The sequence below is a fragment of the Malaclemys terrapin genome, chromosome 1 (genome assembly GCF_027887155.1).
Source record: "Malaclemys terrapin pileata isolate rMalTer1 chromosome 1, rMalTer1.hap1, whole genome shotgun sequence".
Lineage (NCBI taxonomy): Eukaryota > Metazoa > Chordata > Testudines > Emydidae > Malaclemys > Malaclemys terrapin.
Window position 1 is genome coordinate 325,078,082 of NC_071505.1, and position 27,633 is coordinate 325,105,714.

At 43.9% G+C, this 27,633-nt stretch overlaps 1 protein-coding gene across 4 annotated transcripts in view; it reads right to left on the reverse strand.

The window, feature by feature from the left end:
• Positions 1 to 817: 817 nt before the first annotated feature.
• Positions 818 to 27,633, reverse strand: part of PIWIL4 (piwi like RNA-mediated gene silencing 4) — a 59,547-nt gene continuing 32,731 nt past the window's right edge. For 2 of the 4 annotated variants that reach the window (XM_054015625.1, XM_054015623.1), the window contains 9 exons: positions 26,591 to 26,775; positions 23,550 to 23,622; positions 22,325 to 22,525; positions 18,908 to 19,011; positions 16,083 to 16,153; positions 9,965 to 10,118; positions 9,473 to 9,598; positions 2,868 to 3,015; positions 818 to 1,390 (listed from right to left, as the gene is read on the reverse strand). In XM_054015625.1, coding sequence (XP_053871600.1) covers positions 1,274 to 1,390; positions 2,868 to 3,015; positions 9,473 to 9,598; positions 9,965 to 10,118; positions 16,083 to 16,153; positions 18,908 to 19,011; positions 22,325 to 22,525; positions 23,550 to 23,622; positions 26,591 to 26,775 — 1,179 coding nt within the window. In that variant the 3' untranslated portion in view covers positions 818 to 1,273. The remainder of the gene's footprint in view (positions 1,391 to 2,867; positions 3,016 to 9,472; positions 9,599 to 9,964; positions 10,119 to 16,082; positions 16,154 to 18,907; positions 19,012 to 22,324; positions 22,526 to 23,549; positions 23,623 to 26,590; positions 26,776 to 27,633) is intronic. The other 2 variants (XM_054015627.1, XM_054015626.1) reach the window with 2 other exon arrangements.

Below are 27,633 nucleotides of genomic sequence, written 5' to 3' on the forward strand. Positions count from 1 at the left end.
CTCTTTTGGGAGCAATCTAATTTGGGACATTTTTGGGCAGCAATCTCTCCACCGTTATTCTTTGCTATCAGTATCAATCCTGATTCTTTAACTCTATTTTGCCCAAAGTGGAAACAGCTCACCACAGCAATGTGTAGACTCCACTTTCATTACTTCCTAAGATATGACCTGTGGGTAACTTTTCTCTTTGAATCCCACTCATTTATTTTACAGATTTGACTGTATCTCTGTGTGAAACCCCCTTTTTAAAACTGTGAAACTTTTCATATTTGTGAAGTATCTGAACATAGAATATACGTATTTCTGTGGCACTAATACATAAAAATCAGACAGTTAAGGATGCTAGGTTGTATTCTTGCTCTTCACTCAAAATTTTGCTATGACCAAGACACTTAACTTCAGTCTACCCATCTATTAAGCATATATGGTAACATTTACCAACCATCCTGGGTTGCTAAGACACAATTTGGCTGTTGAACCCAGATCCTTGAATGAAAAACTCACAAAGTAGGGCTATTATCTAGCTAGTGCAGTGAGGCACCTACACTATTTAAAAATCAAACTAAAAAAAAAGAGACTCCTCCAAACCAATTTTTTTCAATTAACTCAATTCTAAACCATTTAGTAATACCTCCCAGCTAATATGTATGTATAACAAGGTGTCTGTTCCTACATTTTGTTTACTGTGATTTGTTAATTTGCAAAACATCCATGCAACACTGGGCGCTTTTTTTTTTTTTTTTAAAGGATTGTCTATCAATAGCAGAGTGAGCCTAAAAGAAAGTTTGGTATATATTCTAACTAATTATCAAAAATCTTAAAATGCAAACAGAATAAAACTTTATTTGTTAAAATTTCAACCTTATCCAAACAGTTTTCTAAAAGAGTCTTTGAAGGAAAAAGTAACCCTCCAAAACATTTTGGAAATTAAATGGCAATGATATGCTTACAGAATAATCAGCTGTACAGTGTATCTATATCAACAACATTACTATCACATACCCCTACATTTTCAAATGTTACTTGGGAGTATGCTCCAAGTCTCCTATTGGGGCTAACTGAAGTAAAGTACCTTAATCCCTTATACTGCTCAGGATGCTCTGTTCTCTTCATTCAGAGAATAGATATTTCTCTTTATGTCTAAAACTAAATGTTTTCCTTCAAATACAAGACTGAGTTTGAGCTACACTATGCTGGTAGCCATGAGACCATATCCAGATTTGGCCATGTTAGTATTTCTTAAAGTTGTCTTCGTGATTTATTATTATTCTCCTCACAAATAGAAAAGCTTGTCAGCTAGTTCCAGGCTTGGCTCTCTGTGAATGCTCTGACCCACCAGGAAGGTCAGCTTGTGGGCATACTGACAGGGCGCTGGCACTCTGATTAGACCCTATGAAACAAACATCAAATGAGTAAGACTGACATTCCCAGCCTGTATTGCTGCTTTCTGCTGAAAAAAGCAAACTATTTTTAAGATCCCAAGTGCCACTTCCATACATAATATAATCCCAGAATTCCTTTCCCGGCTAATGGTAGGCAGGAATTGCCCAAGTTTGTAGTGATGAAATTTAGCCGATAGAGGGCACTCCTGCACAATGAAAACACCATCCCCTTTATTCAAAGGATATACCTACTGGAGAGGTAGGCCATTTTCCCCCTCTCCCCCCGCCACTTTATTTTAGACTGCATCTGCATTCAATTTCTTAAATGCCTGCTGAATGGAAGGATTCACACCTTCAGCTCTCCTCTTCCCACTCCCTCATCAAGACAAGTATAATCCCACTGAGGATCCCGAGTACATACTCAGGGGGCTAGCCTGGGCTGCTGTGGCTACACTGCTATTTTTAGTGAGCTACCTCAATTAAAGCTAGCTCTGGTACACCAACATGTGCTGCAATTGCATATCTTGAGTGCAGTGTAGACATACCCAAAACGTCTCAACCTTGAAATGGAGTTACCACTTCTACAGCTGAATGTGTAATGCAGGCTGCCTGCCTATTCAATCATTGGCCTCTCTATTAAGTATGCCAATTAGTACCAATAATTGTGATATGGATACATGTCTACTAGGAACTGAATTAATATCACAAACACATTTTTCAGAGGGGTTTCAGCAAATAGATGCCTTTCAAAATAGCTCTTTGGCTACTAAGAAATTATCCTCTAGCCATTGTAAATATGTCCAACCAGCTCGCAGCTGGAGAAGCTGCTCCTCCCAGCATAGATGACATGGCGGAGGCATGTGGGATCAAGTACCCTCCCCAGATTTCTGCTTGGTGGGGGGAGGAGGAGGAGGAAGAAGGGCTCTGTCTTTCTCCTGCTGCACCTGCCCCCTGGCATGTTCAGCCCCTGTCCCTGGCAGCTGGGCCTGGGCAGGGAGCAGAGTGGGTGGGGCGGGCCGCTGCCCCAGCCAGGCTCTCTCTCAGGCAGCTGCGTGCCACACAGAATCAGCAACCCAGAGCGGCCAGCTTCAGTCGCATGAGAAGTGGCTCCATACCACTCCCCGTCTGGGCCCTGCTGTCAGTGAGAGCAGTCTAACATGGGCCAGGGGGTGCATAGCAGGAGAAAGACAGAGCCCTCCCTGCAGATAACTGGTGGGGAGCATGGCAGCTCCAAGCTCGGCGCAGTACGAAAGGGTTGCTGGGTAGAAGAGACATATGGGGCAGTCGCATGTCTTCCCCTTTACATTGTGCCCCCTACCCCAGCATCTGGAGGCACAAGTAATCTATGCCTCCCACCATAACAGCAGCAGGGTGGCTACTGTAATAACTGCACTGAATAATCAAATGTGAAACTATGTGTGATTTAAAACCAGCTGGAAAAATTACACTACTTTTAATGAAGATTGTATGTGACTATTTACTCACTGGCCAGTTGTAGTACAGGTGGCACATCTTGTACGTGAGGCGCTGCATGTGATCTGGTTTTAATCCACTGTTATCATACACAACATTATAGTATGTGGGATTGACAGTTCCCTGACGTGCTAATTGGCTGATTAGGTAAAAGTCATACCTAAAGAATTTGGGGGGGGGGGAAAATAGCATTAGCTTATGTGCACTTGACAGTTTACCCTCACTGATATTGCCTATTAGTTCAAATGAAAGGTGGTTCTTTATCATTTAAGGGCCTGTGATCTCACTTTGCTGCTGTAAATCAGGAGTAACTCTACTGAAGTTAGGTTTCAGAGTAGCAGCCGTGTTAGTCTGTATCTGCAAAAAGAACAGGAGTACTTGTGGCACCTTAGAGACTAACAAATTTATTAGAGCATAAGCTTTCGTGGACGTCTCTAAGGTGCCACAAGTACTCCTGTTCTTTCTACTGAAGTTAGTGGATTTACTATGCTGCAATCAGATTAAGGTTCTCTGGGCTAGATTCATATTTCCACTAAGGCCCCTGTACAGCAGTCTTGCAATGTAAAGGGGCCTTAGTGTAAATGAGAATCTGATCCTCCTCTGTTTATATTCTAGACAGGGCCCTGGCCTTGTCTACACTGCAGAGTTTTACCGACAAAAGGCAGCTTTTGTCTACTAAAAAGTGAAGGCAAAACCACTATAATGCAACTTTTGGTGGCAAATATGCCTTGTTTTGTCGACAAAACAAAACCATCCAGATGAGAGAGACAAGGCTTTTTGCGCAAAAGTTTTGTTGACAAAGTGCCAGTGTAGACACCGCACTTGATTTTTATTGCTTTAATTGGCCTCCAGGAGGTGTCCCACAATGCCCATCCTGACTGCTCTGGTCAGCAGTTTACCTGGCTGGAGGGCAGCAGATTTCAAACAACCATCCCCCGCCCCTCCCCTTTAAAGCCTGGGAATTTTTGAAATTCCATTTCCTATTTGCTCGATGTGGAGAGGTCTCATTGCATCTTCCCAGGTGACCATGGCAACCCCACGCATCAAACGCTCTCCTGCTGGACTACTAAGGAGCAGTGTTCCCTCTAATTTTTTTTACATCCATGTATAACACATCACCTTCATATTGGTGCACATAAAATTCATTTGGTGGGGGTGGAGCCGAGGGTTTCGAGGGGCTCAGGGCTGGGAGAGAGGGTTGGGGTGGGGGTGTGTGAGGGCGTGGGCTCTAGGGTGGGGCCTCGGGGTATGGGAGGGGGCTCAGGGCTGGTGTGTGGGGGCATGAGGGCTCAGGGCTGGGGGTAGGGTGCAGGTTCTGGGGATGAGGGGTGTGGGAGGGGGCTCAGGGCTGGGGGTAGAGTGCGGGGAGGATGAGGGCTACAGCTGGGGGGGTGAAGGCTCTGGGGATGAGGGGTTCAGAGTGTGGGAGGGGGCTCAGAGCTGGGACAGAGGGCTGGAGTGTGGGCTCTGGGGTGGGGCCGGGGCTGAGGGGTTTGAGGTGCAGGCTCCCCCCAGCCCTCTCTCGCCACAGGGGAGAGGCACCTCTTGCTAGCTGTGGCAGCTCCGGTGGGGCTGGCCCGGGGCTCCTCTCCCCCGTAACTGACTGGCCTGGGCTGGGCCAAGGGAGGTTCTCCTCTCCCCACACCGCAGCGGGTCTGTGCTGGGGCCGGTGGAGAGGGACGCCTCTCCCCGCTGCAGCAGGCTTGTGCTGGGACCCGGGGGAGAAGCACCCCTCCTCTCCCCGCTGCTGCAAGTCTACACTGGGGCCGGTGGGGAGCGGTGCTTCTCCCTGCCACCACAGGTCCACGCTGGGGGAGAAGCATCTCTCCCCACTGCAGCCCCAAGTCCTCATGCAGGGCTTAATAGGCAGCTGCACAGCCACACAGCTAAGAGGGAACTTAGCTGAGGAGCTGCTGGATCTGCTCAGTATTTGGGGAGAGGCAGAGGAGGCTGTACAGTCCCAGCCATAGGAATTTCGATACCTATGGGTAGATTTCTTGAGGCTTGTACGAAAAGGGGTATGACCGGGACATGGTGCAGTGCAGAGCAAAGACAAGAGAGCTGAGGCAGGCGAACCAGAAGGTGAGGGAGGCAAACCGTCGCTCTAGTGCTGCACCCAAGACCTGTTGGTTCCATAAGGAGCTGAACACTATCCTCAGAGGCGACCCCGTTGCCACCACCAAGAGCTCCATGGATACTTGGGCGGGCCTGGAGGTGACAGGAGGACTTAACCTGGAGGACAAAGTCGTTGATAAAGAGGTGGAGATAGACGATGATTTGGAGCCCATGGTGGAGTTGCCCAGTGGGGCAGGCAGCCAGGAACTGTTCACCACTCTGGAGGTGTCTAGCTAGTCTCAGCAGTTGCTCTGCAGCAAGCAAGAAGCAGGAGAGCACATGCCTGCTAAGCGGTTGTGCTTTGTGTAGTTGAAATTATAGCGATTAAGGATCACTTACTAGTTTGCAATGCGAAGCTGAGCCCTCCAGTAGAATAAACCTTTCTACCAAAGAGGTCCAGCTTCTTCACATCCTTACTTTTGGGTGTTGGACCTTGCTGCCCCTGCTTCTCCCATTCATTTGCAGCTGCTATCACCATTGACCCAGGCTGAGTGGGGGTAAAGAGGTATTTGTACCCCTTTGATGGCACAAAGTATTTTCTCTCTATCCCTTTAGTCATGGGAAGTAGAGAGGCAGGCGTCAGCCACAATGTCATGGTAGTGGTCTGAACGGTCTTTATGAGCAGCAAGTCACCCTCAAAGGGCCCTTGTGTCAAAATGTCCACCATAGGGTTCGTTGCCTCAGTCACCTCCTCCACCTGGAGTCCCAGATTCTGGGCCACGCTCCTCAACAGCTCCTGGTGAGGCCTGCTGTCCACTGGAGCTGATGTCACCAATGTCCCTGCCACCACTTCATCAGGGGTGAAGATGATGCCCGGGCTGGTACAGGGCCCTTCTGTTCCTCCAGCTTGCAGGGTCCGGCCTGTGCTGGTTCCTCAGTTTTGGTGCCAGGCTCGGCACCGGCCCTGATCTCGGTACTGGCCTCAGTGCTGTGTTCCTGTGTAGAACACTTACCCCTATCCCCCAGCCAACACTCACCATGCTTGGGGTGCTTGCCAAGACGTGTGCTTGCCAAGGGTCAGTGAGAAAGTGTTTGTTGTTACCGGAGGTGCATTTTACTGAAATGTTTCAATGCTGTGTGTGAACTTAACAATCACGCTTCTGTATATTGTTTCTTATGCTTCTACAGATGTGGCTTCAGGGGCACCCTCTACACTCTCGCAGAACATGTCGGCCAGATGATAAAGCACACGAGACAGAGCAAAGATGACATGTTTGGGGAGGTACTGCAATTCTCCAATGCAGAGAAAAGGGAATGCCAGGAATGGAGGGAAGCAAAAGGCAGGACAGAAAATAAAATCAGAAGTTAGTTAAGGACATTACTGTGCAGATGATTAAAGTCATGGAGGCGCAAATGCAGATGCGGAAGTCCTTAATAATGCTGCATACTGAGCAGATGCGTGCCCACCCTCCCGTGCAGCACATTCAGAACTCTTTTCCATGTCCCCCAACTCCACTCTCTCAATCCTTTCCGCTTTCTGAGGACTTCTCTGTTTCCCATTCACTCCACCCCCTCGGGCAACTTTCAGAATGATAGCTGGACCTATGCACAGCTCTGAAAGTCTGCCCTTCCCTGGTACCTTCTTTTTACACACACACACACACACACACACACACACACACACACACACACACACACACACACACACACACACACACACACACACACACAGTGTGTGTGTGTGTACACCAAGATATATACAGGCAGTTTAATCATTTGCTTACTGGAATTTAAGGCCCCAAAATTCACAATTGCTTCCTAGGAAAACTAGATGTAATGTAACACTGCTGTACCGAGCACAGGGATATACATTACTGGTTCTAATTTTCAAAGTGTTGCCTCAAAGCCTCCCTGATTCGAATTGCCACCCCCCCCCCCCCCGTGCCCCCGATAGCCCTGGTATCTGGCTGCTCAAAATCAGCAGCCAGGCAGTCTGCCTCAGCACTCCACCCCTGAGCACACCTTTCACCCTTAGCTTCCCAAATATTACGCAACATACAACACGCAGCTGTGACCATGGGATTATTATCCTCATTGAGGTCTAACCTGCCACAAAGGCATCGCCAGCGCGCCTCTAATCTGCCAAAGGCACATTCCACGGTCATCCAGCACCTACTCAGCCGGTTGTTGAACCGCTCCTTACTGCTATCCAGGTTTCCTGTGTAAGGTTTCATGAGCCAAGAGGTAAGCCAGGTCTCCCAGGATCACTATGAGCATTTCAATATCCCCCACTATAATCTTCTGGTCCAGAAAGAAAGTCCCCACTTGCAGCTTTCTGTACAGGCTGGTGTTCCTGAAGATGCATGAGGTGAGTTCAGGGTACAGAAATGTACAAGGCATGCGGTGTTTGTGTGCTCAACATTTCCTGTGCAGCTAATCAGTATGGCAGAAAAAACGGTTACCTACCTTTTTGTAACTGTTGTTCTTCAAGATGTGTTGCTCATGTCCAGTCCAAGCAGGTGTGTGTGTGCCACGGACACAGTTGCTGGAAGGTTTTTCCCCTAGTGGCACCCGTCGGGTTGGTCCAAGCGCCCTCTGGAATTGCACTTTCATGGCGCCACAAATAGGGCCCTGCCAACCTGGTACCTCTTCAGTTCCTTCTTGCCGTCTGGCTCCGACAGAAGGGTAGGTGGGTGGGTCTTGGAATGGACATGCACCTTCCTGGACCACTCCGCGTTTATGTCAGTGAAACACCCACAGTGATCCACAAGCACCTGCAACACCATGGAGAAGTACCCCTTCCTATTAATGTACTCTGTTGCAAGGTGGTCTGGTGCCAAAATTGGCATGTGTGCCATCTATTGCCCCTCTACAGTTAGGGAAATCCATTTCTGCAAAGCTGTCCACTATTTCACACACATTTCCCCGAGTCAGGGTCCTTCATAGGATGCAGTTAACGCAGCACCAATGATCGACCTTCTGACTCCAAACTGATTCACGACTGACCAGTAGCAGGCTGGAGTCACCAGCTTCCACACTGCGATCGCCACATGCTTCTCTACCAATAGGGCAACTCTGGGTCCGATGTCCTAGTGCCGCTGTGCTGGGGTGAGCTCTGCACACAGTTCCAAGAAGGTGGCTTTCTGCATCCGAAAGTTCTGTAGCCACTGTTCGTCATCCCAGACCGGTATGACAATATGATCCCACCACTCCCTGCTTGTTTCCGAAGCCCAGAAACAATGGTCCACCATGTGCAGCTGTTCCGTGAATGTCAACAGAAATCTAAGTTGCTCCTATCCATATCACACAGCAGGTGAGGCAACTGGGAGTCCTGTTCCGTTAGGAACTTCATGATTAACTGCACTGCCATCCACAATGTTTTAATGACAGTTATCAGAGCATAGGAGAGCAGTGTGGGATCCAACCCTTCACACACAGATGCTAGGGTGCACAGCGAACAAGGGCTGTTGAAAAATGCCATGAAAGAAAGCTGGAAGCCCATAGAATGCTGGGATGGAAAACAATGCATCATGGGATGTTGAGCCCAGTCCCAAAATGCGCTGCGATCCACTCCACCTTCCCACAAGACTTAGTGGCAGAAGGTGTCGAGCTGAACAGTGGCATAGATACCCACAATGCAATGCTTACAGTCAATGCTAGTGCCTGACAACAGATGGAGAGTAGTGTGAACATGCAATACCGATTTTTATTATCACGCTTTTTGAGTGTCGACCTAACTTTTGTCGACAAAACTCTGTAATGTAGACAAGGTCGAGCTTAAAAACTTGGCTGAAATGGGTTTGAAAAGGACATCAAAATGCAGACCTTTTTCCTTGTTAGGTTTCTGAGTCTGTCATCTCTGTATCAATGTCTATTAATGTAGCATCTTTGGCTAGTTACATTAATATTAATACCTATAACCAGTATAACAGAGAAAATAAACTTTAGGATTCTCATATGGGTCTGATTCACCCATGCATTACTCTAGCTTCATGCCAATGAAATCAATGGAATTACATCAACATAAACCTGGAGTAATGCACGGGCAAATCGGACTCCCATGAGAATCTTAAAGTTGTATTTTCTCTGTGGTGTTTTTTTTTTTTTTTTTTTTAGGATTTATCTTTTAAAATACAATGTAAAGATAAATGGATTATATTGATACGTACATTTTGTATACTATAACTGTCATTTTAAAAAATTAATGCAGCTTATGTACTTTTTCAATTTGGTTAGTGTAATTCAACGCAGAACACTGTATATTTCACTTTTAATAGGAGTTTCAAAATCAGAATTTTTGTACAGGGATTAAACGTAAAATGAATTGTGTTTGCTGAAGAAATTCTACAAGCATATCTGAAAACAGATATATTTGCTCCTTCAAACAAATTATACTGTATGGTTGTTGAATTAGGAGAGCTGAAAAAATTTCAGGGTGCCTTTCTAACCTGAAGTTTTAGAAGACTCCTGCTTAATAACATTATACTCCCTTAATCTGATATTCAAATTGTACTCTATGAAGGAGACAGCAGGTTCTTTCGGTTTGACGCAAGTATACTTGCCATTCAGGACGAGTAGCCTCTGTGTCAACAATAGTGCCAACAGGTGGGTTTTGCAGGCTTCTGTTTGCCTCTGCGAAGAATCGAGGAATGCATCTCTTCCTGACCACAATCACTGACACTTTGGGACTTGAAACAAAGGACAAATATAAAGTAGCTAAAATAAATGATTTCATATTACCTCTTTCCTAGTTATAAAAGGACTAAGAATAGAAACAGGCAGATGGCTTGAATTATGTTGCCATATCTCATTCAGAATGTTCTACTTGTCTTTTTATAAAGCATATAAACAATGGATTATGTCTGAGACCTGAAAGAACATATCAAGTTACATGATAGTGTCTGTAAGTCCTCAGTCTCTTTGGAAATCAGCAATGTCAGCCAGAATTTTATGTTTTCAGATATATTCTATAGGAAATGACATAATAGATACAAGTGCATTGAATTTGCTTTGATTTCTCCAACATGGAGGGGAAGAGAAGAAATTCTAGTTACCTGTAATTAGTAGTTAATTCTGTGAGGACACTAAGTAGTTGGGGGACCTCATAATCCACCACCATCTTCAGCTGGCCATCTGCAACACCATCACGGTATACTATGATGCGCGCAGGCAACTCACAATTATACTTGTGCCACTTGCTGATAGCGCCTATATTACATACCGCATCAGTAAGGAGAGAGTGATCAGGGTTTATTTCTTTTCAACCTAATTTAATATTAATATTCTTGTTTTCTTTTGTAACAATATGCAATCATTTTTTTTGATTGTGTCATAAAAATAATACTAGCTCTGGCTCTAGAGGTAATAAATCTCCTCTCTGCTAAAATGTGTACTGTACTGTATGTGCTATTAATAGTAACAGCAAGTTCTCTGATGCATTTTTCTTTCACTTGAATATTTTTAATGCATTAATATACAACATATTATGTTATGAAACTTCTAGTACAAATTCATTCCTGGTGTTAATGACTCAAATAAATTGATTATATCTTTTTATTGTGATTTCCTGTATTTTATATATAGTTGGCTGTATCAAATGTTCATGATTTACCAAAAGCTAAACACAGTTTTTATCTATTCCAAGTACCAAAGAAAACTACACATGCTTGTATTTAAGATTCTGTAAATACAAACTACCTAATGCAGAACACTATATATTTCTGTGTATATCATAAACGTATACTACAAACACACATCCATCTTAGATCTATTTAAAACTGGACACAATTTATAATTAGGGCTGTCAATTAATTGCAGTTAACTACGCAATTAACACAAAAAATGAATCACTATTAATCAGTTTTAATTGCACTGTTAAACAATACCAATTTAAATGTATTAAATATTTTGGATGTTTTTATACATTTTCAAATATATTGATTTCAATTACAATACAGACTACAAAGTGTACAGTGCTCACTTTATATTATTATTTTTTATTACAAACATTTGCACTGTAAAAAAGATAAACAAAAGCATAGGTGCCGACTCCATGGATGCTCCGGGGCTGGAGTACCCATGGGGAAAATATTGTGGGTGCTTAGGACCCACCAGTAGCCCCCCTATCAGCTCCTCCCCATCCCCCAGTGCCTCCTGCCCACTGGTGGGTCCCGTGGATCAGCACCTCCCCCACCCTCCCCGCGCCTCCTGCCCACTGTTTCGTGGCATGCAGGAGGCTAGGGAGGTGCGGGGGGAGGGGGGAGTAGTGAGGACTTGGCGCGCTCGGGGGAAGGAAGAGGCAGAGCGGGGGCAGGAAGAGGTGGGGCAGGGATGGGGCCTTGGGGGAAGAGGTGGAGTGGGGGCGGGGACTTGAGCAGAGCCAGGAGTCAAGCATCCCCCAGCACTCTGGAAAGTCGATGCCTGTGAACAAAAGAAATAGTATTTTTCAATTCACCTCATACAAGTACTGTAGTGCAATCTCTTTATTGTGAAAGTACAACTTACAAATGTAGATTTTTTTTGTTACTTAACTGCACTCAAAAACTAAACAATGTAAAACTTCAGATCCTACAAGTCCACATAGTCCTACTTCGTATTCAGCTGATCGCTAAGACAAACAAGTTTGTTTACATTTATGGGAGATAATGCTACCCACTTATTTACAATGTCACCTGAAAGTGAGAACAGGTGTTCGCTTGGCACTTTTGTAGCCGGAATTGCAAGGTTTTTGTGCCAGATATGCTAAATATTCGTATGCCCCTTCATGCTTCGACCACCGTTCCAGAGGACATGCTTCCATGCTGATGACGTTCGTTAGAAAAATAATGCATTAATTAAATTTGTGACTGAACTCCTTGGGTGAGAATTGTATGTCCCCTGCTCTGTGGTTTTACCCACATTCTGCCGTATAGTTCATGTTATAGCAGTCTCGGATGATGACCCAGCACATGTTGTTCATTTTAAGAACACTTTCACTGCTTTGACAAAACGCAAAGATACCAATGTGAGATTTCTAACAATAGCTTCTGCACTCAACCCAAGGTTTAAGAATCTCAAGTGCCTTCCAAAATCTGAGAGGGATGAAATGTGGAACATGCTTTGAGAAGTCTTAAAAGAGCAGCACTCCCATGTGGAAACTATAGAACCTGAACCACCAAAAAAGAAAATCAACTTTCTGCTGATGGCATCTGACTCAGATGATGAAAATGAACATGCAACGGTATGCACTGCTTTGGATCGTTATCAAGCAGAACTCGTCATCAGCATGGATGCATATCCTCTGGAATGGTGGTTGAAACATGAAGGGACATATGAATCTTTAGCGCATCTAGCACCTAAATATCTTGCGACACCAGCTACAACAGTGCAATGCGAATGCCTGTTCTCTCTCAGGTAACACTGAAAACAAGAAGCAGGCAGCATTATCTCCCGCAAATGTAAACAAACTTGTTTGTCTGAGTGATTGGTTGAACAGGAAGTAAGACTGAGTGGACTTGTAGGCTCTAAAGTTCTACATAGTTTTATTTTTGAATGCAGTTTTTTGGTACATAATTCTACATTTGTAAGTTCAACTTTCATGATAAACAGATTGCACTTCAGTACTTGTATTAGGTGAATTGAAAAGAACTGTTTTTAGCAGTGCAAATATTTGTATTCTGTGTTGTAATTGAAATCAATATATTTGAAAATGTAGAAAACATCCAAAAATATTTAAATAAATGGTATTCTATTATTATTAACAACGCAATTAATCGAGATTAATTTTTTATCACTTGATAGCCCTATTTATAATATACTTGAAATATGCAAATTATGGGCCAAAGCCTACCACAGTAAATGGAAACATTCCCACTGATGTTAATGCACTTTGGATCAGGATATAAGTCTCCAGAGGCCAAAATCAAAGATGCAAGTTGCACACTGGAAATGGGTGTATATACTGTAAATAAACTGATGTAATTTACATGATGAAGAGTTGGACAAAAGTCACATATCTGAATTTGGATCTTTTTCTTTGCATCTGCTAAGCACCAATTCCTCAAAATAAAACAGAGTCCTGTGCTGGAATGGCAGAGAGTGAGATTTCCCTCCTCCTGTACCTGACCCCAGCCATCCCAAAAATAGAGCAGCAGCATCAGAACAAGGAGCAGGGTGATCCAAGCCAGCCTGAAGACCAATAGCAGCGGGCTCCTTGCCTGTTACTGCTACAGAGGGCTCTTCTATGGGGGAAGGGGGCGGGGGACGTGAGGAGCAAAGATTCTGCTAGACCAGGGATCGGCAACCTTTCAGAAGTGGTGTGCCGAGTCTTCATTTATTCACTCCGATTTAAGGTTTCGCGTGCCAGTCATACATTTTAATGTTTTTTAGAAGGTCTCTCTATAAGTCTATATATTAGATAACTAAACTAGTGTTGTATTGTAAAATAAACAAGGTTTTCAAAATGTTTAAGAAGCTTCATTGAAAATTAAATTAAAATGTTGATCTTACACCGCCGGCCCGTTCAGCCCGCTGCTGGTCTGGGGTTCTGTTCACCTAGGCCAGCAGCGGGCTGAGCGGGGCCTGCGGCCGGGACCCTGGCTGGCAAGGGTCCGGCAGCCAGAACCCCAGACCAGCAGCGGGCTGTGCAGGGTTGGTTGGTGACCAGGACCCCGCAGCCCACTGCCGTTCAGGGGTTCCATCCGCCGGCTCCTGCCAGCCGGGATGCCAATAGCCGGACCCGCTCAGCCTGCTGCCGGTCTGGGGTCCCGGCCCTGCACACATACAGTGGGTACCTACCTTCTCCCTGGTTCTGGCCCATTCTCTTCCTCTCTCTGCACTGAGCTGAGGGTGGGAGTGCACTGAGCACAGGGCTGGGGTGAAGGGTCTGGCCAGGAGCTAGAATGAGGGAGGGGACTCAGGGTTGGGGCTGGAGATTTGGGTGTGGGGCACTTACCTGGGCAGCTCTCATTTGGTGCAAGGGGTGCAGGTGGGAATGTGTGTGGGGTGTGTGTGCAGGAGCTCCGTTTGGTGCTCACGGTGGGGGTGGGGATGTGGGGGGTGCATGGGGCGAGGGGGCGCAGGGTATGAGGGGGGGTGCAGGTGTCAGGGAGGGGAGGCTGGGTATATGTGGGGGTGCCAGACTCAGTGCTGGGGTCATGGGGGGGTGAAGGAGTCAAGCAGAGGGCTAGGTGTGTGTGAGGGGGGTACAGGGCTCAGGGCAGGGGCCTGGGGTGTGTCCGGGGCACAGGGCATGGGCCTGGGGGGAATGCGGGGCTGAGGGCAGAGGGCTGGGGGTGTGTGAGGTGCAGAGGGCTGAGGGCTCCCCCCACTCCTGCGGCCCCCAGCTAGCTCACCCACTCAGGGCCCTGCGGCGCACCCCACGAGCGCAACTAGCACCCCCCAGCGAGAGATTCCCCTCTGGCTGTGTCTGGAGGAGCCACTCTGGGCGGCGCATGACCCCACGGTATGCGAGCTCCTCGCCCCAGGGCTCTCTGGCCACCACTGATTCCCGCTCACCCGCACCTGCTGTGCATTCAGCGCCACCAGGCCGCGGGGCTCTCCGCTCCTCCCAGCAAGTACTGATACATGGCCCCGGCCGGCCACCTCCTCCTGGGGACGCTCAGCAGCCGGCGCTGCTGCCACCGCCGGCCTCTCCCACCTCCACTGCCCCTGCTTATTGCTGCCGGGAGTCGGGACCGGGTCTGGCAGCGAACCCGCTCCCCCGGTGCACCGCCAATCCACCATGGCCAGCTATACCAAGGCGTCCAGGTGAGCGGGCCCCTCCACGCCCCCGGGCAGGGCTCCTCGCTGGGTGAGGGGACGCGAGAGCCCACAGGCAGACCGCTGAGGCAGCTCCTCTCTGGGGCGGCGCGGGCTCTGCCCCTCACTGGCTGTGTGTGTCCTTGGGACTTGGTCAGGCAGCAGCGTGCCATTAAAAATCAGCTCGCGTGCCATCTTTGGCACGCGTGCCATAGGTTGCCGACCCCTGTGCTAGACATTCTCCCACTGAGCACGTGTGAGCCTCTGCTTTTTATAGGAAGTGGCGCAGAAGCCCCACCAAGGCCCATCACTCCTAGGAGTGATGGCTGGACGCTGGCAGCCTTAGCACTGGTGACAGGCACACTCATCATCTGCCCCTCTTAAAGTGACAGCAACATTGGAACCATCTCTCTGAAGACTTATACTACATCTACACTGCAGGCTTCTTTCGGCAGTGTGTAGCGTACATACTCAGCCTCCCAGCACAGATATAAACAGCAGTGTTGATGGTGAGACATGGCTTAGGCAAGTAAATATACATCGGGGGGGGGGGGTTGGCTATGTAACCAAGTACATACCTTACATGGCTCTGCTCGCCCAAGCCATGCCTCCCTGCCTATACTGCTATTTTTAGCCATCTACTGACCCAGTGCCTGAGCCTTTCCTTGCTGCAGGAAAAGACTCTGGTGGGGGAGCGACTGACACCTTTTGGCAATGCCAGAGCATTTTACTGAGTTGACACATACTGCAGCGAAACTACACATACCCTGCATGCTGCCAAAAGTGGTGCATAGTGTAGATGTAAGCCTTGGGAAGAGCACACTTGCTTCTTGGGAGGTTTTGTTCACAACCACAAGAGCTAGAAAGGGGTTGGGGTGTTTTTTTTTTGTTTGTTTTTTGGTAGAGTTTAGATTCTACAGATGTTGAAGAAGTAGAAAAGAGTCCTAATCATGCTGGATGAGTGACATTTTCAAGGTTTCTTACTATATATTGCCATGCAATTTTGATTATATATTTAGATAGCACACTTGGTGAACCTTACTCTTTACAAATACATAATAAGTCAACGTTCCTGCCCCAAGGAGCTTACAAAGTGAGGACATGGGAGTAGTACTCCGTATAATGAATAAGGACTATTCCTGTGACTAAGGATTTACAAGTTAAAGCCCTAACTTATTATTAAAAGAAAGAATATAAGAATTTACAAAATACAGAGTAATTGGTGTAATAATGTTGTGCATCTGGTTTTAAAACTAGTCTGGGTAGCCAATTTCTGTAATAATAATAGTTTCTATAATACTACAGGTTCTGATGCATTGTGAAATTCATTTACACAGGAGATTAGAATGTAATGCAAACAATACATTGGGAAATAGCCAATAATCAACCTATAAACTGTATTGCTCTAACTTTAAAAGATACATGACATTATACCTTTCATGCAGACTTTTAAACAATCTGCGATATCAGTCCCTGTATTCTGAAGGATGCAGCGAGAGAACCACCTAAAAATAAGTAGTAAGTTACTAGGCAACCACTACAATAATGTTCTTCTGAGTTCTGCATTACTTTAACACCAAGTTTCCTTTACTATTGGCTGCGCGTCTCATAAATCATACAGCCATCACCTGAAACTACCAATAAAGGGAGGACTCTTTAAAGTAGGGATAGCTTATGAGAATATGAAATCTAGATCCTGAGCAATGCAGTAGAACAGGTCAGACCTGCCTTATTCCCCAGGATTTATGAGCTACATTTTTCAAACTTGATGTCTAGTTAGCTCACACTGACTCCATTGGTAGATTAAGTGTTCAACAGCTCTGAAAATTAGCTAGTTGGTGTCTAAAGTTGGCCACCCAAAACACTGAGGAATCTGAAATTAGAGGCCACTTTTGAAAACTTGAGCTTCAACCTCCTGCTTTTCTTTCTTCTCTGTAAAATGCTTACATCTCTAACTGGGGTGTTGTAAGATGAATAGACTATATTTGTGAGGCACTTTCAGATTCTCAGATGGAAGGTTCTATGTAAATGCTAATTATTATTATAATATGCAGAAGAAGGGGGTACACCAAAGAACTGGACTGAACATATATGAAGGGAACATTAACATCCATTCAGCACTGAGAAGTTGACCAACCATATCATGACAGCTTATAATGAACCCCATCAGGGCTGCCAACAAGTCTTTCCAGGTTCAGGATTGTGAAGACACTATCATGCACTAATAAAATAGCTGAATTTGTTTACAATGTTTGTTTAATTCTAGAGTTCTTCATAAATAATGCTGTGTGGTTTCAATGGTTTAAAAATACATCCTTACTGGATTACTGTAAAAAATAGCTTTACTTTGAAAAAATTAAGTTTGTGTTGGTTGCTGAATATACCCCCAAACACGTAAACCATCACAATATTTAAGTTTATACAGACTTCTGAATGCAAAGAAATTTCTTTTTCTAACATTGACTCTATATCACAACAGTGAAATTAAATTGCCACCATTCTATCTTCTGAAGAGTCTACAGACCGAATACTGTATTAACAAACACTTGCCCTGACACTGTATGAATTAGGATTTGCAATGAATTCACTATCATTATACCAGGTCCAAACTCCAAAAAGTTCTGAACTCATAAATAATAAACATTATTTTATATTTATATAGCACCTTTTATCCTAAAGCACTCCACTAAATACTATTCAAGTCATATACAGGAGTCACTTAATCTATCTTTGGGGCGAAAAAAGGCAGCTGTTTAATACTAAGACAGAAAGTGAAAAGAATACTATATCCAATTTAGTAGGCAGAATGTAATTACCTAATTCAGCAAAGACACCAGGGTTAACACCCATATTATTGCCAAAAATGCCCGTGCCTTTCAATAATACATGCAGCTGAATTTTACATCCTATCCAAAAAACAGCCCATTGATAGGCACGGACTCCGTGGGTGCTCCAGCCCTACAGCACCCATGGAAAAAAAAATTAGTGGGTGCTTAGCATCTACTGGCAGCCAGCACCCCCATCCCTCCCAGTGCCTCCCACCCGCAGCGATCAGCTGTTCCGCAGTGTGCAAGAGGTGCTGGAGGAGAGAAGGGGAGGAACGGGGCTGGGACGCGCTCGGGGCAGGGGGTGGAACTGGGTGGGAAGAGGCGGGGTGGGGCCTTTGCGGAAGAGGTGGATTGGGGGCCGGACCTGGGGCAAAGCAGGGGCAGGAAGAGGTGGGGCAGGGGCTTGGGTGGAGGGGTGAAGTGGAGGTGGGGCCTGGGGCTGAGCAGGGGTTGAGCACCCCGAGGGAAAGGAGGAAGCCAGCACCAGTGAGCACATCCAATGTGGGAGCAGAACCCAAGAGTCCCCCAGACCCACATGATACTCTTGATCCACATATACAACTACAATCAGTATTAACTGGAAGTGATGCCTAGTTCCCAAGGGCGTGATATTGTCTTTAACATGGAAGACTCCTCAAATGGCTCATAACAGATGATCTTAAAGAGTATCATCTATTCTGTAATACTTAGGAACTGTTTGAGTGATGGATAGAATAAGGACACAAACTTACTGCTGTTGAAGTTGATGGTAAAACATCTATGGCTGATGAGCATAGGCTCGTGACTTAATGGCCATTTTTAAGACTTCTACAGTCTTTATGGATTTAAGAGTCATTTGAAGTTATTTCATATTTGTTTTAAACTCTCATTTTCTTTGGTGTATTTAAGGGATTGCAAAGAAAAACACAAAATTATTGACTTTTAAAATAAATTATATTTAAACCATACTGGTTTGAAATTGTTGCGGTGATTTACTAAGTCTGCCTCCGTATGAAGGCGGATATTAAGTATGTATATATGTACAGAAGTGAATGAATGATAATGACACCATTCTGCTGATTATACACCATAATCCCCAAATCTTTTTCAGTCCCAAGATATAATCTCACATCTTATAAGTATGGTCTATGTTCTTTGTTGCTAGATATATGAACTTACATTTGGCTTTACTGTACTGACCTTACTGTATTAAAAGGCATACATTAATTGTGCCCTGCTTACCAAGTGATCCAGATCGCTATGTATCAGAGACCTGCCCTCCTCATTATTTACCATTCCTCCTATCTGACACCTGAAAATTTTAATCAATAATAATTTTATGTTTTCTTCCAGGTCAGTGATAGTGCCTTCTGTCCAAAGAATTCAAAACAGAAAGTAAGCCCCCAGAGATAGGTAGGCATAATTATAGGAGTAGTAGTATAAAAGGCTTACCTTGTAATTTTTGAATTAGTGCTAGCCACAAATCCAACTACTGAACTTCCCTTGTTAAGAGCATCTTTATTGACATCAATACCTATCACCATGAGTGATTTTAGCTGTGAAATAAATTTAAATTGAGAATAATTTGGTGATGCAATGAATTATCAATTATATACAGTACTTCAAATATACTGATTTTCAAAGCTTTACCAAATCACTTTTTGAAACAGTTAAAATGCGTATGGCATAGAGCCACACAACAGAGCAAAGCTAGAGTATTGTCAGATGAGACTACACTATTTTCAATAAAACCCTCAAATCCTCAAGTTTAATTTTGTTAAATAAAGACATTTTAAACTCTGTTTAGATGAAACACATTCACACCAATGCTAATGGATCACTTCAGACCTGATTTGCTAATTCTGTAAGGTCCTGACCTTGTACCCACATTCTACATAGATCATTTTACCATGCCATCACAATGATATGCCAATGAACATCAACATGACTAGAGGCTGTAAAACATGATCCTTTCTTTCTCCCTTTCGCTCACTGGGGAAAAACTGTTAAAGAATTAAAAAATATTTTATGTATGCCGCTATGCGTATTTATTATTGAAGGTCAGGTCATAGTGTGCTTTCCACTTGGGGGGGGGAGGGGAGGAAGTGGTAAGACTTAAGGTGATTCTGAGAAGGAACAGATTGCTAAAAGACACTATCAACTTGGAATAATTGAATCAAATCTTTTGAATTAAATAAAAGTGTCAGAAATAACCACTATTTAGGACATCTGTAGATGGGACTCAGGCTCTCTGTAATAGGTGGGAGCAAATAGTTCATACAGTACTACTGGTGAAATTTAACTGTGTGTTATGAAAATAAGATCGTGTTACTTAACTTTTTTCTACCTATGCAAACTATGAAAGTGAAGAATGTTTCATTCTAAAGTGGGATGGAAATCCCATCCTCATCCCCACAAAATGTTTGTAGTCTGATGCCTATCTCACCTAATTAAATTACAAGAGGATTCAAATACAAGGACTGCAAAAGTACTGTAGATACTTGGGTTAGTGTACCTATTTTTACTGTTATTTATAATTATAGCAGGACCTCATTACGAGGCTCAGACTCTCATACAACACAAGAAGAAGTAGGGATACAGGGTGAAATTCACATATAGAGCACAACAGACATGGACTGCAGGGGAGTAATTCAGGGCAAAATTTGGTACATAGTTTACATTTTTATATCTTATTAAATAAACCATAGAAGGGAAGTGGAGTGATAGCAGAAAGGCATAAAGAATGAGCAGAGTTCTCTGGTTCATGATAAAAGAGAACATTGTAAGGATATTGTCTAGCACTAATAGAGTTAAGCCCTGCTCATTCAGTAAGGAATCTTGACACCTTTTATGAAGGGAAATCAGATGAAATGGAAGAATTTCAAAAGGAGCATAGGTGTCTCATGATGAAAGATCATACTAAATAAAACAAAATAGTCCATTTCCTCTACTTAGTTCTGGCAACTGAATTTCAGCATGCTGTCAAGCTGTTTTTATAATGACAAAGAAAATCAATGAATGAAGTAAATGTTCTTGTTAAAGTGAGTGCTAAAGATTAAAGATGAAACAGAATTATCTGTTTCCCATTAAACATTAGATTGATAAAATATATATGAAATAAAGCAGAGTTCTGAATACTTTAAGAAATACAGAAGAACTCTGTTTATCTGAACCTCCATGTGGTGTGGAGCCCTGGGCAACTGCAACAAAAAGGCTGAGAAACACTGTTGTAGACAGTCCCTATAATGTTCAGGGTTAAAAGGAAAGAATGTAAAAATGATCAATACCTGTACTTGTTAAAAACTCGCATTGGTTTTCTTGTTAATAAATGAACAAATCATTCTTTGCAAAAACTAGGGGTTTGTATATTCTGTTAAGTGGATAAGAGGGGGGGGATATGTTTTAATGCTTTTCCGGAAGTGGTCAAGCTAGTTTTAAAGCAACTCCGCATCTTAAAATAACAGATAGAAAGCTCTTTGCCCATTCTCCTGATTATCCAAATTTTGATTATCCAATCTGGTCCTGGTCCCAATTAGATCAGATAAACGGGGTTCCATTGTATTTTTAAAATGTGCAGGAGGCATCCCAAAATGATCAATTAAAAATCAGGGGGAGATGACAGAACTTGATATGGAATTAATTGCTTACTGAATCTCCTACTGATGAATGAAAACATTATTCTGTAGTGTGATCATTTATTTTACTTTTTACCAAGTTTCTAAGAAATCGCTATTCAATCTCACTTTTGGCCTCAAGTCTGAAGCCACAAGGTGTTGAAGCACATGCAAATACCATAAGTAACAATCAAATAACTGGCATTTTAACACTAGAATTTGTTATTTCCAGACAGGACTTGCTTGATATAAACTTTGGCCCGAATCGTGTTCTTTTTTCAGTCACTGGAAATTTGGCTGCTGATTTCAATGGAAGCAAGTTTGGACCTCAAGAGTGATTGTACAGCCCTTACATCAGCGAGCTATTACTCACACAAGTAGATCCACAGAGGTCAAAAATATTATTAAGCCTCACTGCACTTCTGTGAGATACATAAATATTATTATACCAGTGTTAAATATGGCTAATATGAGACATATGAGTTAAAACTGTTTGGGGGCAGAGCTGTCTTACTATGTTTGTACAGTGCCTTGCACAATGGGACTCAGATCCTACTTGGGGTCTTCAGGTATTATTTGTAATACCACTGCTACATCTAATGATCCCCTTTACATTCCTTTAAATTCTATTCTTTTAAATCTCATCACCACTGCAAAAATACTGTCAAACTAAATAGCCTATAGATATGATAACATGAAAATAAAGCTTATTTAAAGAATTTTAGAGGTTTTTTCCCCCGTTGGTTGGGCCATTAGGGTCACAAATGCTTGATTTCCTGCCCAGAAATGTGGATCAAAGAAATGCTAAAGTTGGACATTTGTTTGTATACCTTCATAAAACATGGATATGTTTCACAATACTGTACCTTGTACCAATTTTTATTGTAAACAAGAAGTGCTCAGATTTTTGAGTATGCACAGAGACATACTTTAATGTAAAAATGATTTTGATGGGATTAAATACACCAACATTTTGTGAAGTCATCAGATCAAGAGTAAGGATCCTGCACCATTAACACAGGGCCCAATCTGGGGCAATCATTCCTCATGCTGAGGAGTGGTTTCTCGTATGAATTATTGTTGCTGAAGTATTCTGAGATCCTCAGATGAAAAATGTCAACAAAGCACAATGTATACCAAGCTAAATCAATTTCAGCTAGAGCTAAGCATTTTTGACATACCAAAGACTAGTTAACATAAATGGTTGAAGAAGTTTTGCTGTGATAAAAACAAACATTTTAAACAAATTACTTACAGGGATCTCGACTGCCCATAGCTCCCCTCCGAGTTTACAGATAATCTGCATTGCGATTTTTGTGGCGACACTCATCATCATGCCCTGCTTGTTCAGAGTGCGTGCTAGTACACATTGGCTTGGGACAGGTCGGTCAAGGCTCAGGAACTTTTTAATCGAATCATAACAGTCCTTCTGATTGGAAGACAGTACACACATTACCTAAGTGGAAGAAGGGGAGAACAGTGGTCAGTGCTCTACTTCTGCAGATCTCTCCTTACACTTTGATACATTTCACCCTCTTAAAAGACATAACATTTCCCCCACAAATCTGAAGAATTTATAAAGCCAGTCTAACTTGTTTTTCCTGCAAATCTCTTGCTCTTGTGAGTTCATGATTGGAAAACTAACATTGACAGATAAAGGCTTGTATACATTTTTTAAATGGACCACATTACACTTACTGGTTGATTAACTATAGGCCAAATCCAGCCACAACCAGTGTAAACCGAGGGAGCAGAGATATTGGCAGATGCGTTCCCTTCTCTAGGAATTCTGCCAAATGGGGGAGGGTGCCTGTGAGAGGAGTACTGGTTGCAGAATTCTGGTCACAAGGTTGCTGCAGCGCAGAGAAAGTGGCAGCCTTAACTGGAATCAACCTGTTACTGGTGGGGATTACTGACACTTGAGTGGCAATTGGTGGGCTAATAAAGTAATTGGCTTAGTAATGGGAGGATATATAATCAGGAGGAAGGGGGGCGGGGAATCTTAGAGGGTGAGCTGGGTGAAGGAGAAAGCTGTTTGGAAGACTCCCCCAGGCTGTATACCTGTGCTACATCCTACCCTATTAGGAAACAGAGGATTAAAGGTATATGAGGTGAAAAAAGTAACCATGTGTGTTTGTGACTGAAAGACCACAAAAACAGGCTAGAAGTGCTGCTCACTTGTTAACTGAAAAAGCATCCTCTGACAGTGCTGTTCTGGAAAGAAGCAGTGCATGTCCTGAGCTAGACATGCCTCGTAATTGGAAGGCATAACCTTTGGGGTTATGGTATATTATCTGCTGCTGTAGCCAGGCTACTGATATTGTTCTCAGAGATATTCTGCTCTGCTGATTCCACAGGGAGAAGAGGCTCTCTATGCTTTCTCTCCTCTCCCTCCACCTTCCTTGCATATCAGAAGATTGGACTTAGCCCTATCAAAAGCATCACAAAGCATCGCTTAACGAACAAAAACTTGTACACACCAGCTGTACTTCAGGATTTACATGCTGTTGCACTGCTCGCAGGAATGCCATTGGGCTTTCTTGTACTTGTAGTCTGAACAAAAACATATAAAGACATTTAAACATGCACTAACTTTGCAAATGTCAGTTCACTGCACATCTTTAGAAGCATTATGAACAGATTTTCCACAAAGACTAAAAGGTTATTCATATTTGATTAGTTTGGAATTAATCAGTAACCAGTGACAAAGGATGTGTCTACTAAAACTAATACTCAAAACTCCATCCATTGCCTGAAAGAGGCTGCATGTGTGTTGAGACTAGAGTTGGGCAAATCACTGATTTTTTGGGAGGCTGCTGATGGTTCATTATCCTACTCCACAGATTCTGACATGGAGGTGAAGAAAGTCAAAAGAGAGGCAATGCATATTTGTGGGATATAGGAGAACACAGGTTTTAGGACTAGCATGACAGTCAGCTCACTGAGAACATATGAAAATAGCATGGTGACAGCAGTCTATGGTGCAGTCAAGGTGAAGGAAAAATGTGACTTAGTTATTTCCTTGTAAAAACAGGGGGGGTCTCACAGCTGCTTGAAGTGCACTTAACACCCTATAGAATCACTCATCATATCACAGGACCAGCTTCCTGAAGGAATAACCCTGACAATGCCATATGAAGTCTAACCACCCTTCAGTTTCACTCTCAAGAGATGCTCAATTTTTGCATATATAACTCCCACTATCTATAGGAGTTAAATATGTATATATCAAAAGAACAAGATAAGTGAATATAAAATCATTGAGGAAACAGATCTGAACACATTACACATCACCATCCACAGGAAAGACTTTGGAATCTGTCCATAGCTGGCCAGCTAAGAATTTTCCCAGTGGCATGGACCTCATAACTAGAAACAAACTGACATGGCTGGCTTTTATGCTACCTTCCTGGCCTAGGAGGCCACGCCAAGGAGTGGGAGAGGGCAGGTTTAGGGGCATGGTCAGAGCATGGGTATACTCAGACCATTCTCAACTGTTGAAGGATCCCCTGGAGACTCCTGCCAGCTGGTTTAGGTTAAAATAGTTCCTATACTGCTCTAACCTAAGGTGGGTGACAACTGCACAAGGCAGAAGATCAGGGAGCTGTACATGGCTCCAACAGACCCATACTCTCGAGTCAAGTAGACATAGGAGAGAATCTGGCCCAAAGTTACTACAGAATATAAAGTATTAATATTTAATTTATCAGGATGGTAGTTTAATGAGGATCTGAAAAGGTTACTTTCCTTCAAATTGCAGCTTTAGTAAATTAAGCAATAACCTGGTATATAGTGTAAGATATGTCTGTTGAAAGCTGCTTACATTAAAATGCAACTTTTTGTAAAACTAAGTTTGCATTAGATATCTTAAAATATGTAGGAAAGGCTCCTATGGCCTAAGTCAAGTCTTGCAGTTTATTGTCCTTGAATATTTATATTCTGCTTCCCTAAATCACTTGTGTAGTTTCAAATGGATATATGGTATTCCTCTACTCTAAGGCTCCGTTACATAATGTTGCTGCAAGTTGTTAAATAGCTGGTCTACTATATGTCCCAGAAGTGACTGTTTCTAGTAGTGGCTGAGATATTCCACCCTCTTTTTTTTTTTTAATTTCATTTCATCTATTAGAATCTATATTCCATTGTGCCTACTTGCATACATAATTATTTATACATACTACTTATTTATTATTGTTATTATTCAACATTTATATTGTGGTAGTGCCAAGAGACCAGATTGGAGCTAGGCAGTGTGCAAATATACAGAAAATGAAAATAATTGCCCCAAAGAGCTAAAAATCAAAACACAGTAAGTAGATGGGAAACAAGCAAGCTTGGATAGGAAAGAGAGAGCAACAAATGTAACAGGATGTGTCTCAATCCTTGCCAATCAGGTGCAGTAACCACAACTCACTATATGCCTAGCCATGATATGGTTGCAGTTTAGTATACGCATAATGGAAGAAGTGAGTTTGAAGAAGGATTTGGAGGACAAGGTGGTGGCTTTACAGATTTTGATTGGGAACTTTTATGTGCATGGGGGACAGCATAAGAGAGAGCAGTGGTTCTTGAGAGAGAAGTGGGTAAGCAGGTGATTGAGGCTGCCATAATTCATTTGATAATTTTGTGAAGGACTTTGGAATATTGCCGGTTGAAAGAGCTACATAAATGCAAGTTACACCTCTACCCCTATATAACGCAACCTGATATAACACGGGTTCGCATACAACGCGGTAAAGCTCTGACACGCTGCTCTGAGCAGTGTGTTAAGGGTGCCGGGCCAAGGTCGAGGGGTTGGATAAGGGGCAGAGGGTCTCGGGGGTGGTCAGGGGCTCCCCCCCCCAGGGTCTAGGAGGCAGGAGCTGTTGGGGGGGGCAATTTTGGGGCCCTACAGTCCCAGAGTGGCCTGGGGGATTAGCGGGGGACCAGGAGCAACCCACTCCGCTTCCCTCGCCCCGGCCCCAGCCGTGTCGCTCGGGGGATGGGGCTTGGGGGAAGGGATCCCCCCGCACTCAACGGCAGTAGTGGAAGCGGAGCAGCCCGGCCCCAGCCCACTCCACTCCGGCAGCTCTGAGCTGTGGCGCTCCGCTTCCTGCCGCAGGTGAGTGCGGGACCTTTCCCCAACCCCTTTCCCCCCCCCCCACGACATGGCTGGGGCCGGGGCAAGAAAAGCGGAGTGGGCTGGGGCCACGTCGCTCCGCTTCCCGCCGCTGCCAGTGAGTGCCTGTCAGGGTGCAGGGGGTGAATATGGGTCGGAGCAGTTAGGGAGTAAGGGGGTTGGGTAGGGTCCTGGGGGTGATTAGGGACAGGGGTCTCTGGAGGGGGCAGTCAGGGAACAAGGAACAGGGGGGCCAAAGCAAGTTCGATATAACACGGTCTCACCTATAACGCGGTGAGATTTTTTGTCTCCCGAGGACCGCGTTACATCGGGGTAGAGGTGTATTATTATTGGTAGTAATAATGCACAGGACTGATGGATGAAAGAAAAGCAAATATAGGTTAGTCCTCTGAGAAATCTCACATTCTGGGATATTCAATGTGAAATCCCATAGGACCTCCCACTCTTTTCAGACAATTCAAAAGGTTCTCAGCTAGTTCTCCATTTCTGTTACTGCACAACATTAACCAGTTGTCCAGAGGCTGCACTCCAATTATCTTCATATTACGCATATCCTTTGACCAGTCACCAGCACTCATTGGCAGACACTGCCAAAGGAAAAAAACAATAAATTAACAATTAAAGAAAAATATCATGTCAGAAGACGATTCTTCATAGACAAACAGTCTTCAGCAGAAAATATTAAGTGTCATTTTTGATGACCATCCTTACATTGTTATACCTAGCTCAAGGGGTAATTCAGTAGCCCTCTTCAAAGACAGGCTGTAGTAGTTTACAGTGGAAACAGAATTCTTTTAAGGGTCCGATCTGGCACTTGGAGCAAATGTCAGGACTTATTTCTATGCACTGGGAAAATCTTATTAAATGAAGTATGCATTCACCCTACTCCATTGATCATACCTAAAAACAACTGCCAAATATGTTTGAGTATCTGGCTGTGAGATGGTTCTGCAAGCAAGTGAGCTGATACAAAAAGTACCATATGCAGGTATTAAGTTAACAAACACCACCATCCGAGGTCCCAAGAGGCTGTCGACTTGACAGCCTGTCTCAGCTAGCTTTGGGGCTTGATCATGCAAGCTTCTGAGCATCTTTAACTCCTACTGATTTCAGAGGGAGTTCAGGGCATTCTGCATCTACTGGATCAAGCCACAAAGCTGTTTTTTACAATCATTTCTTACAAAACAGATGTCCCATATCTGGCTCAGCACCCTCATATTAAAGGTGCTGGTGGTTGCTGAGCATGTCAATGATGGCTAACTGACCTATGCAGACATTTTTTTTCTACAGCTAAGGAAACTATTCACACAAGGGTGAATTGTGGTAAATTCTCAGCTACAAAGTGTAAAGTAGCAAGTACCAATTTCCTAGACTCAATCCAGACTGCTGGGATGAATTTCTGTATTCCAAAGGTGGGGGTGCATAGAGTATGGCCTGAGGGCTCA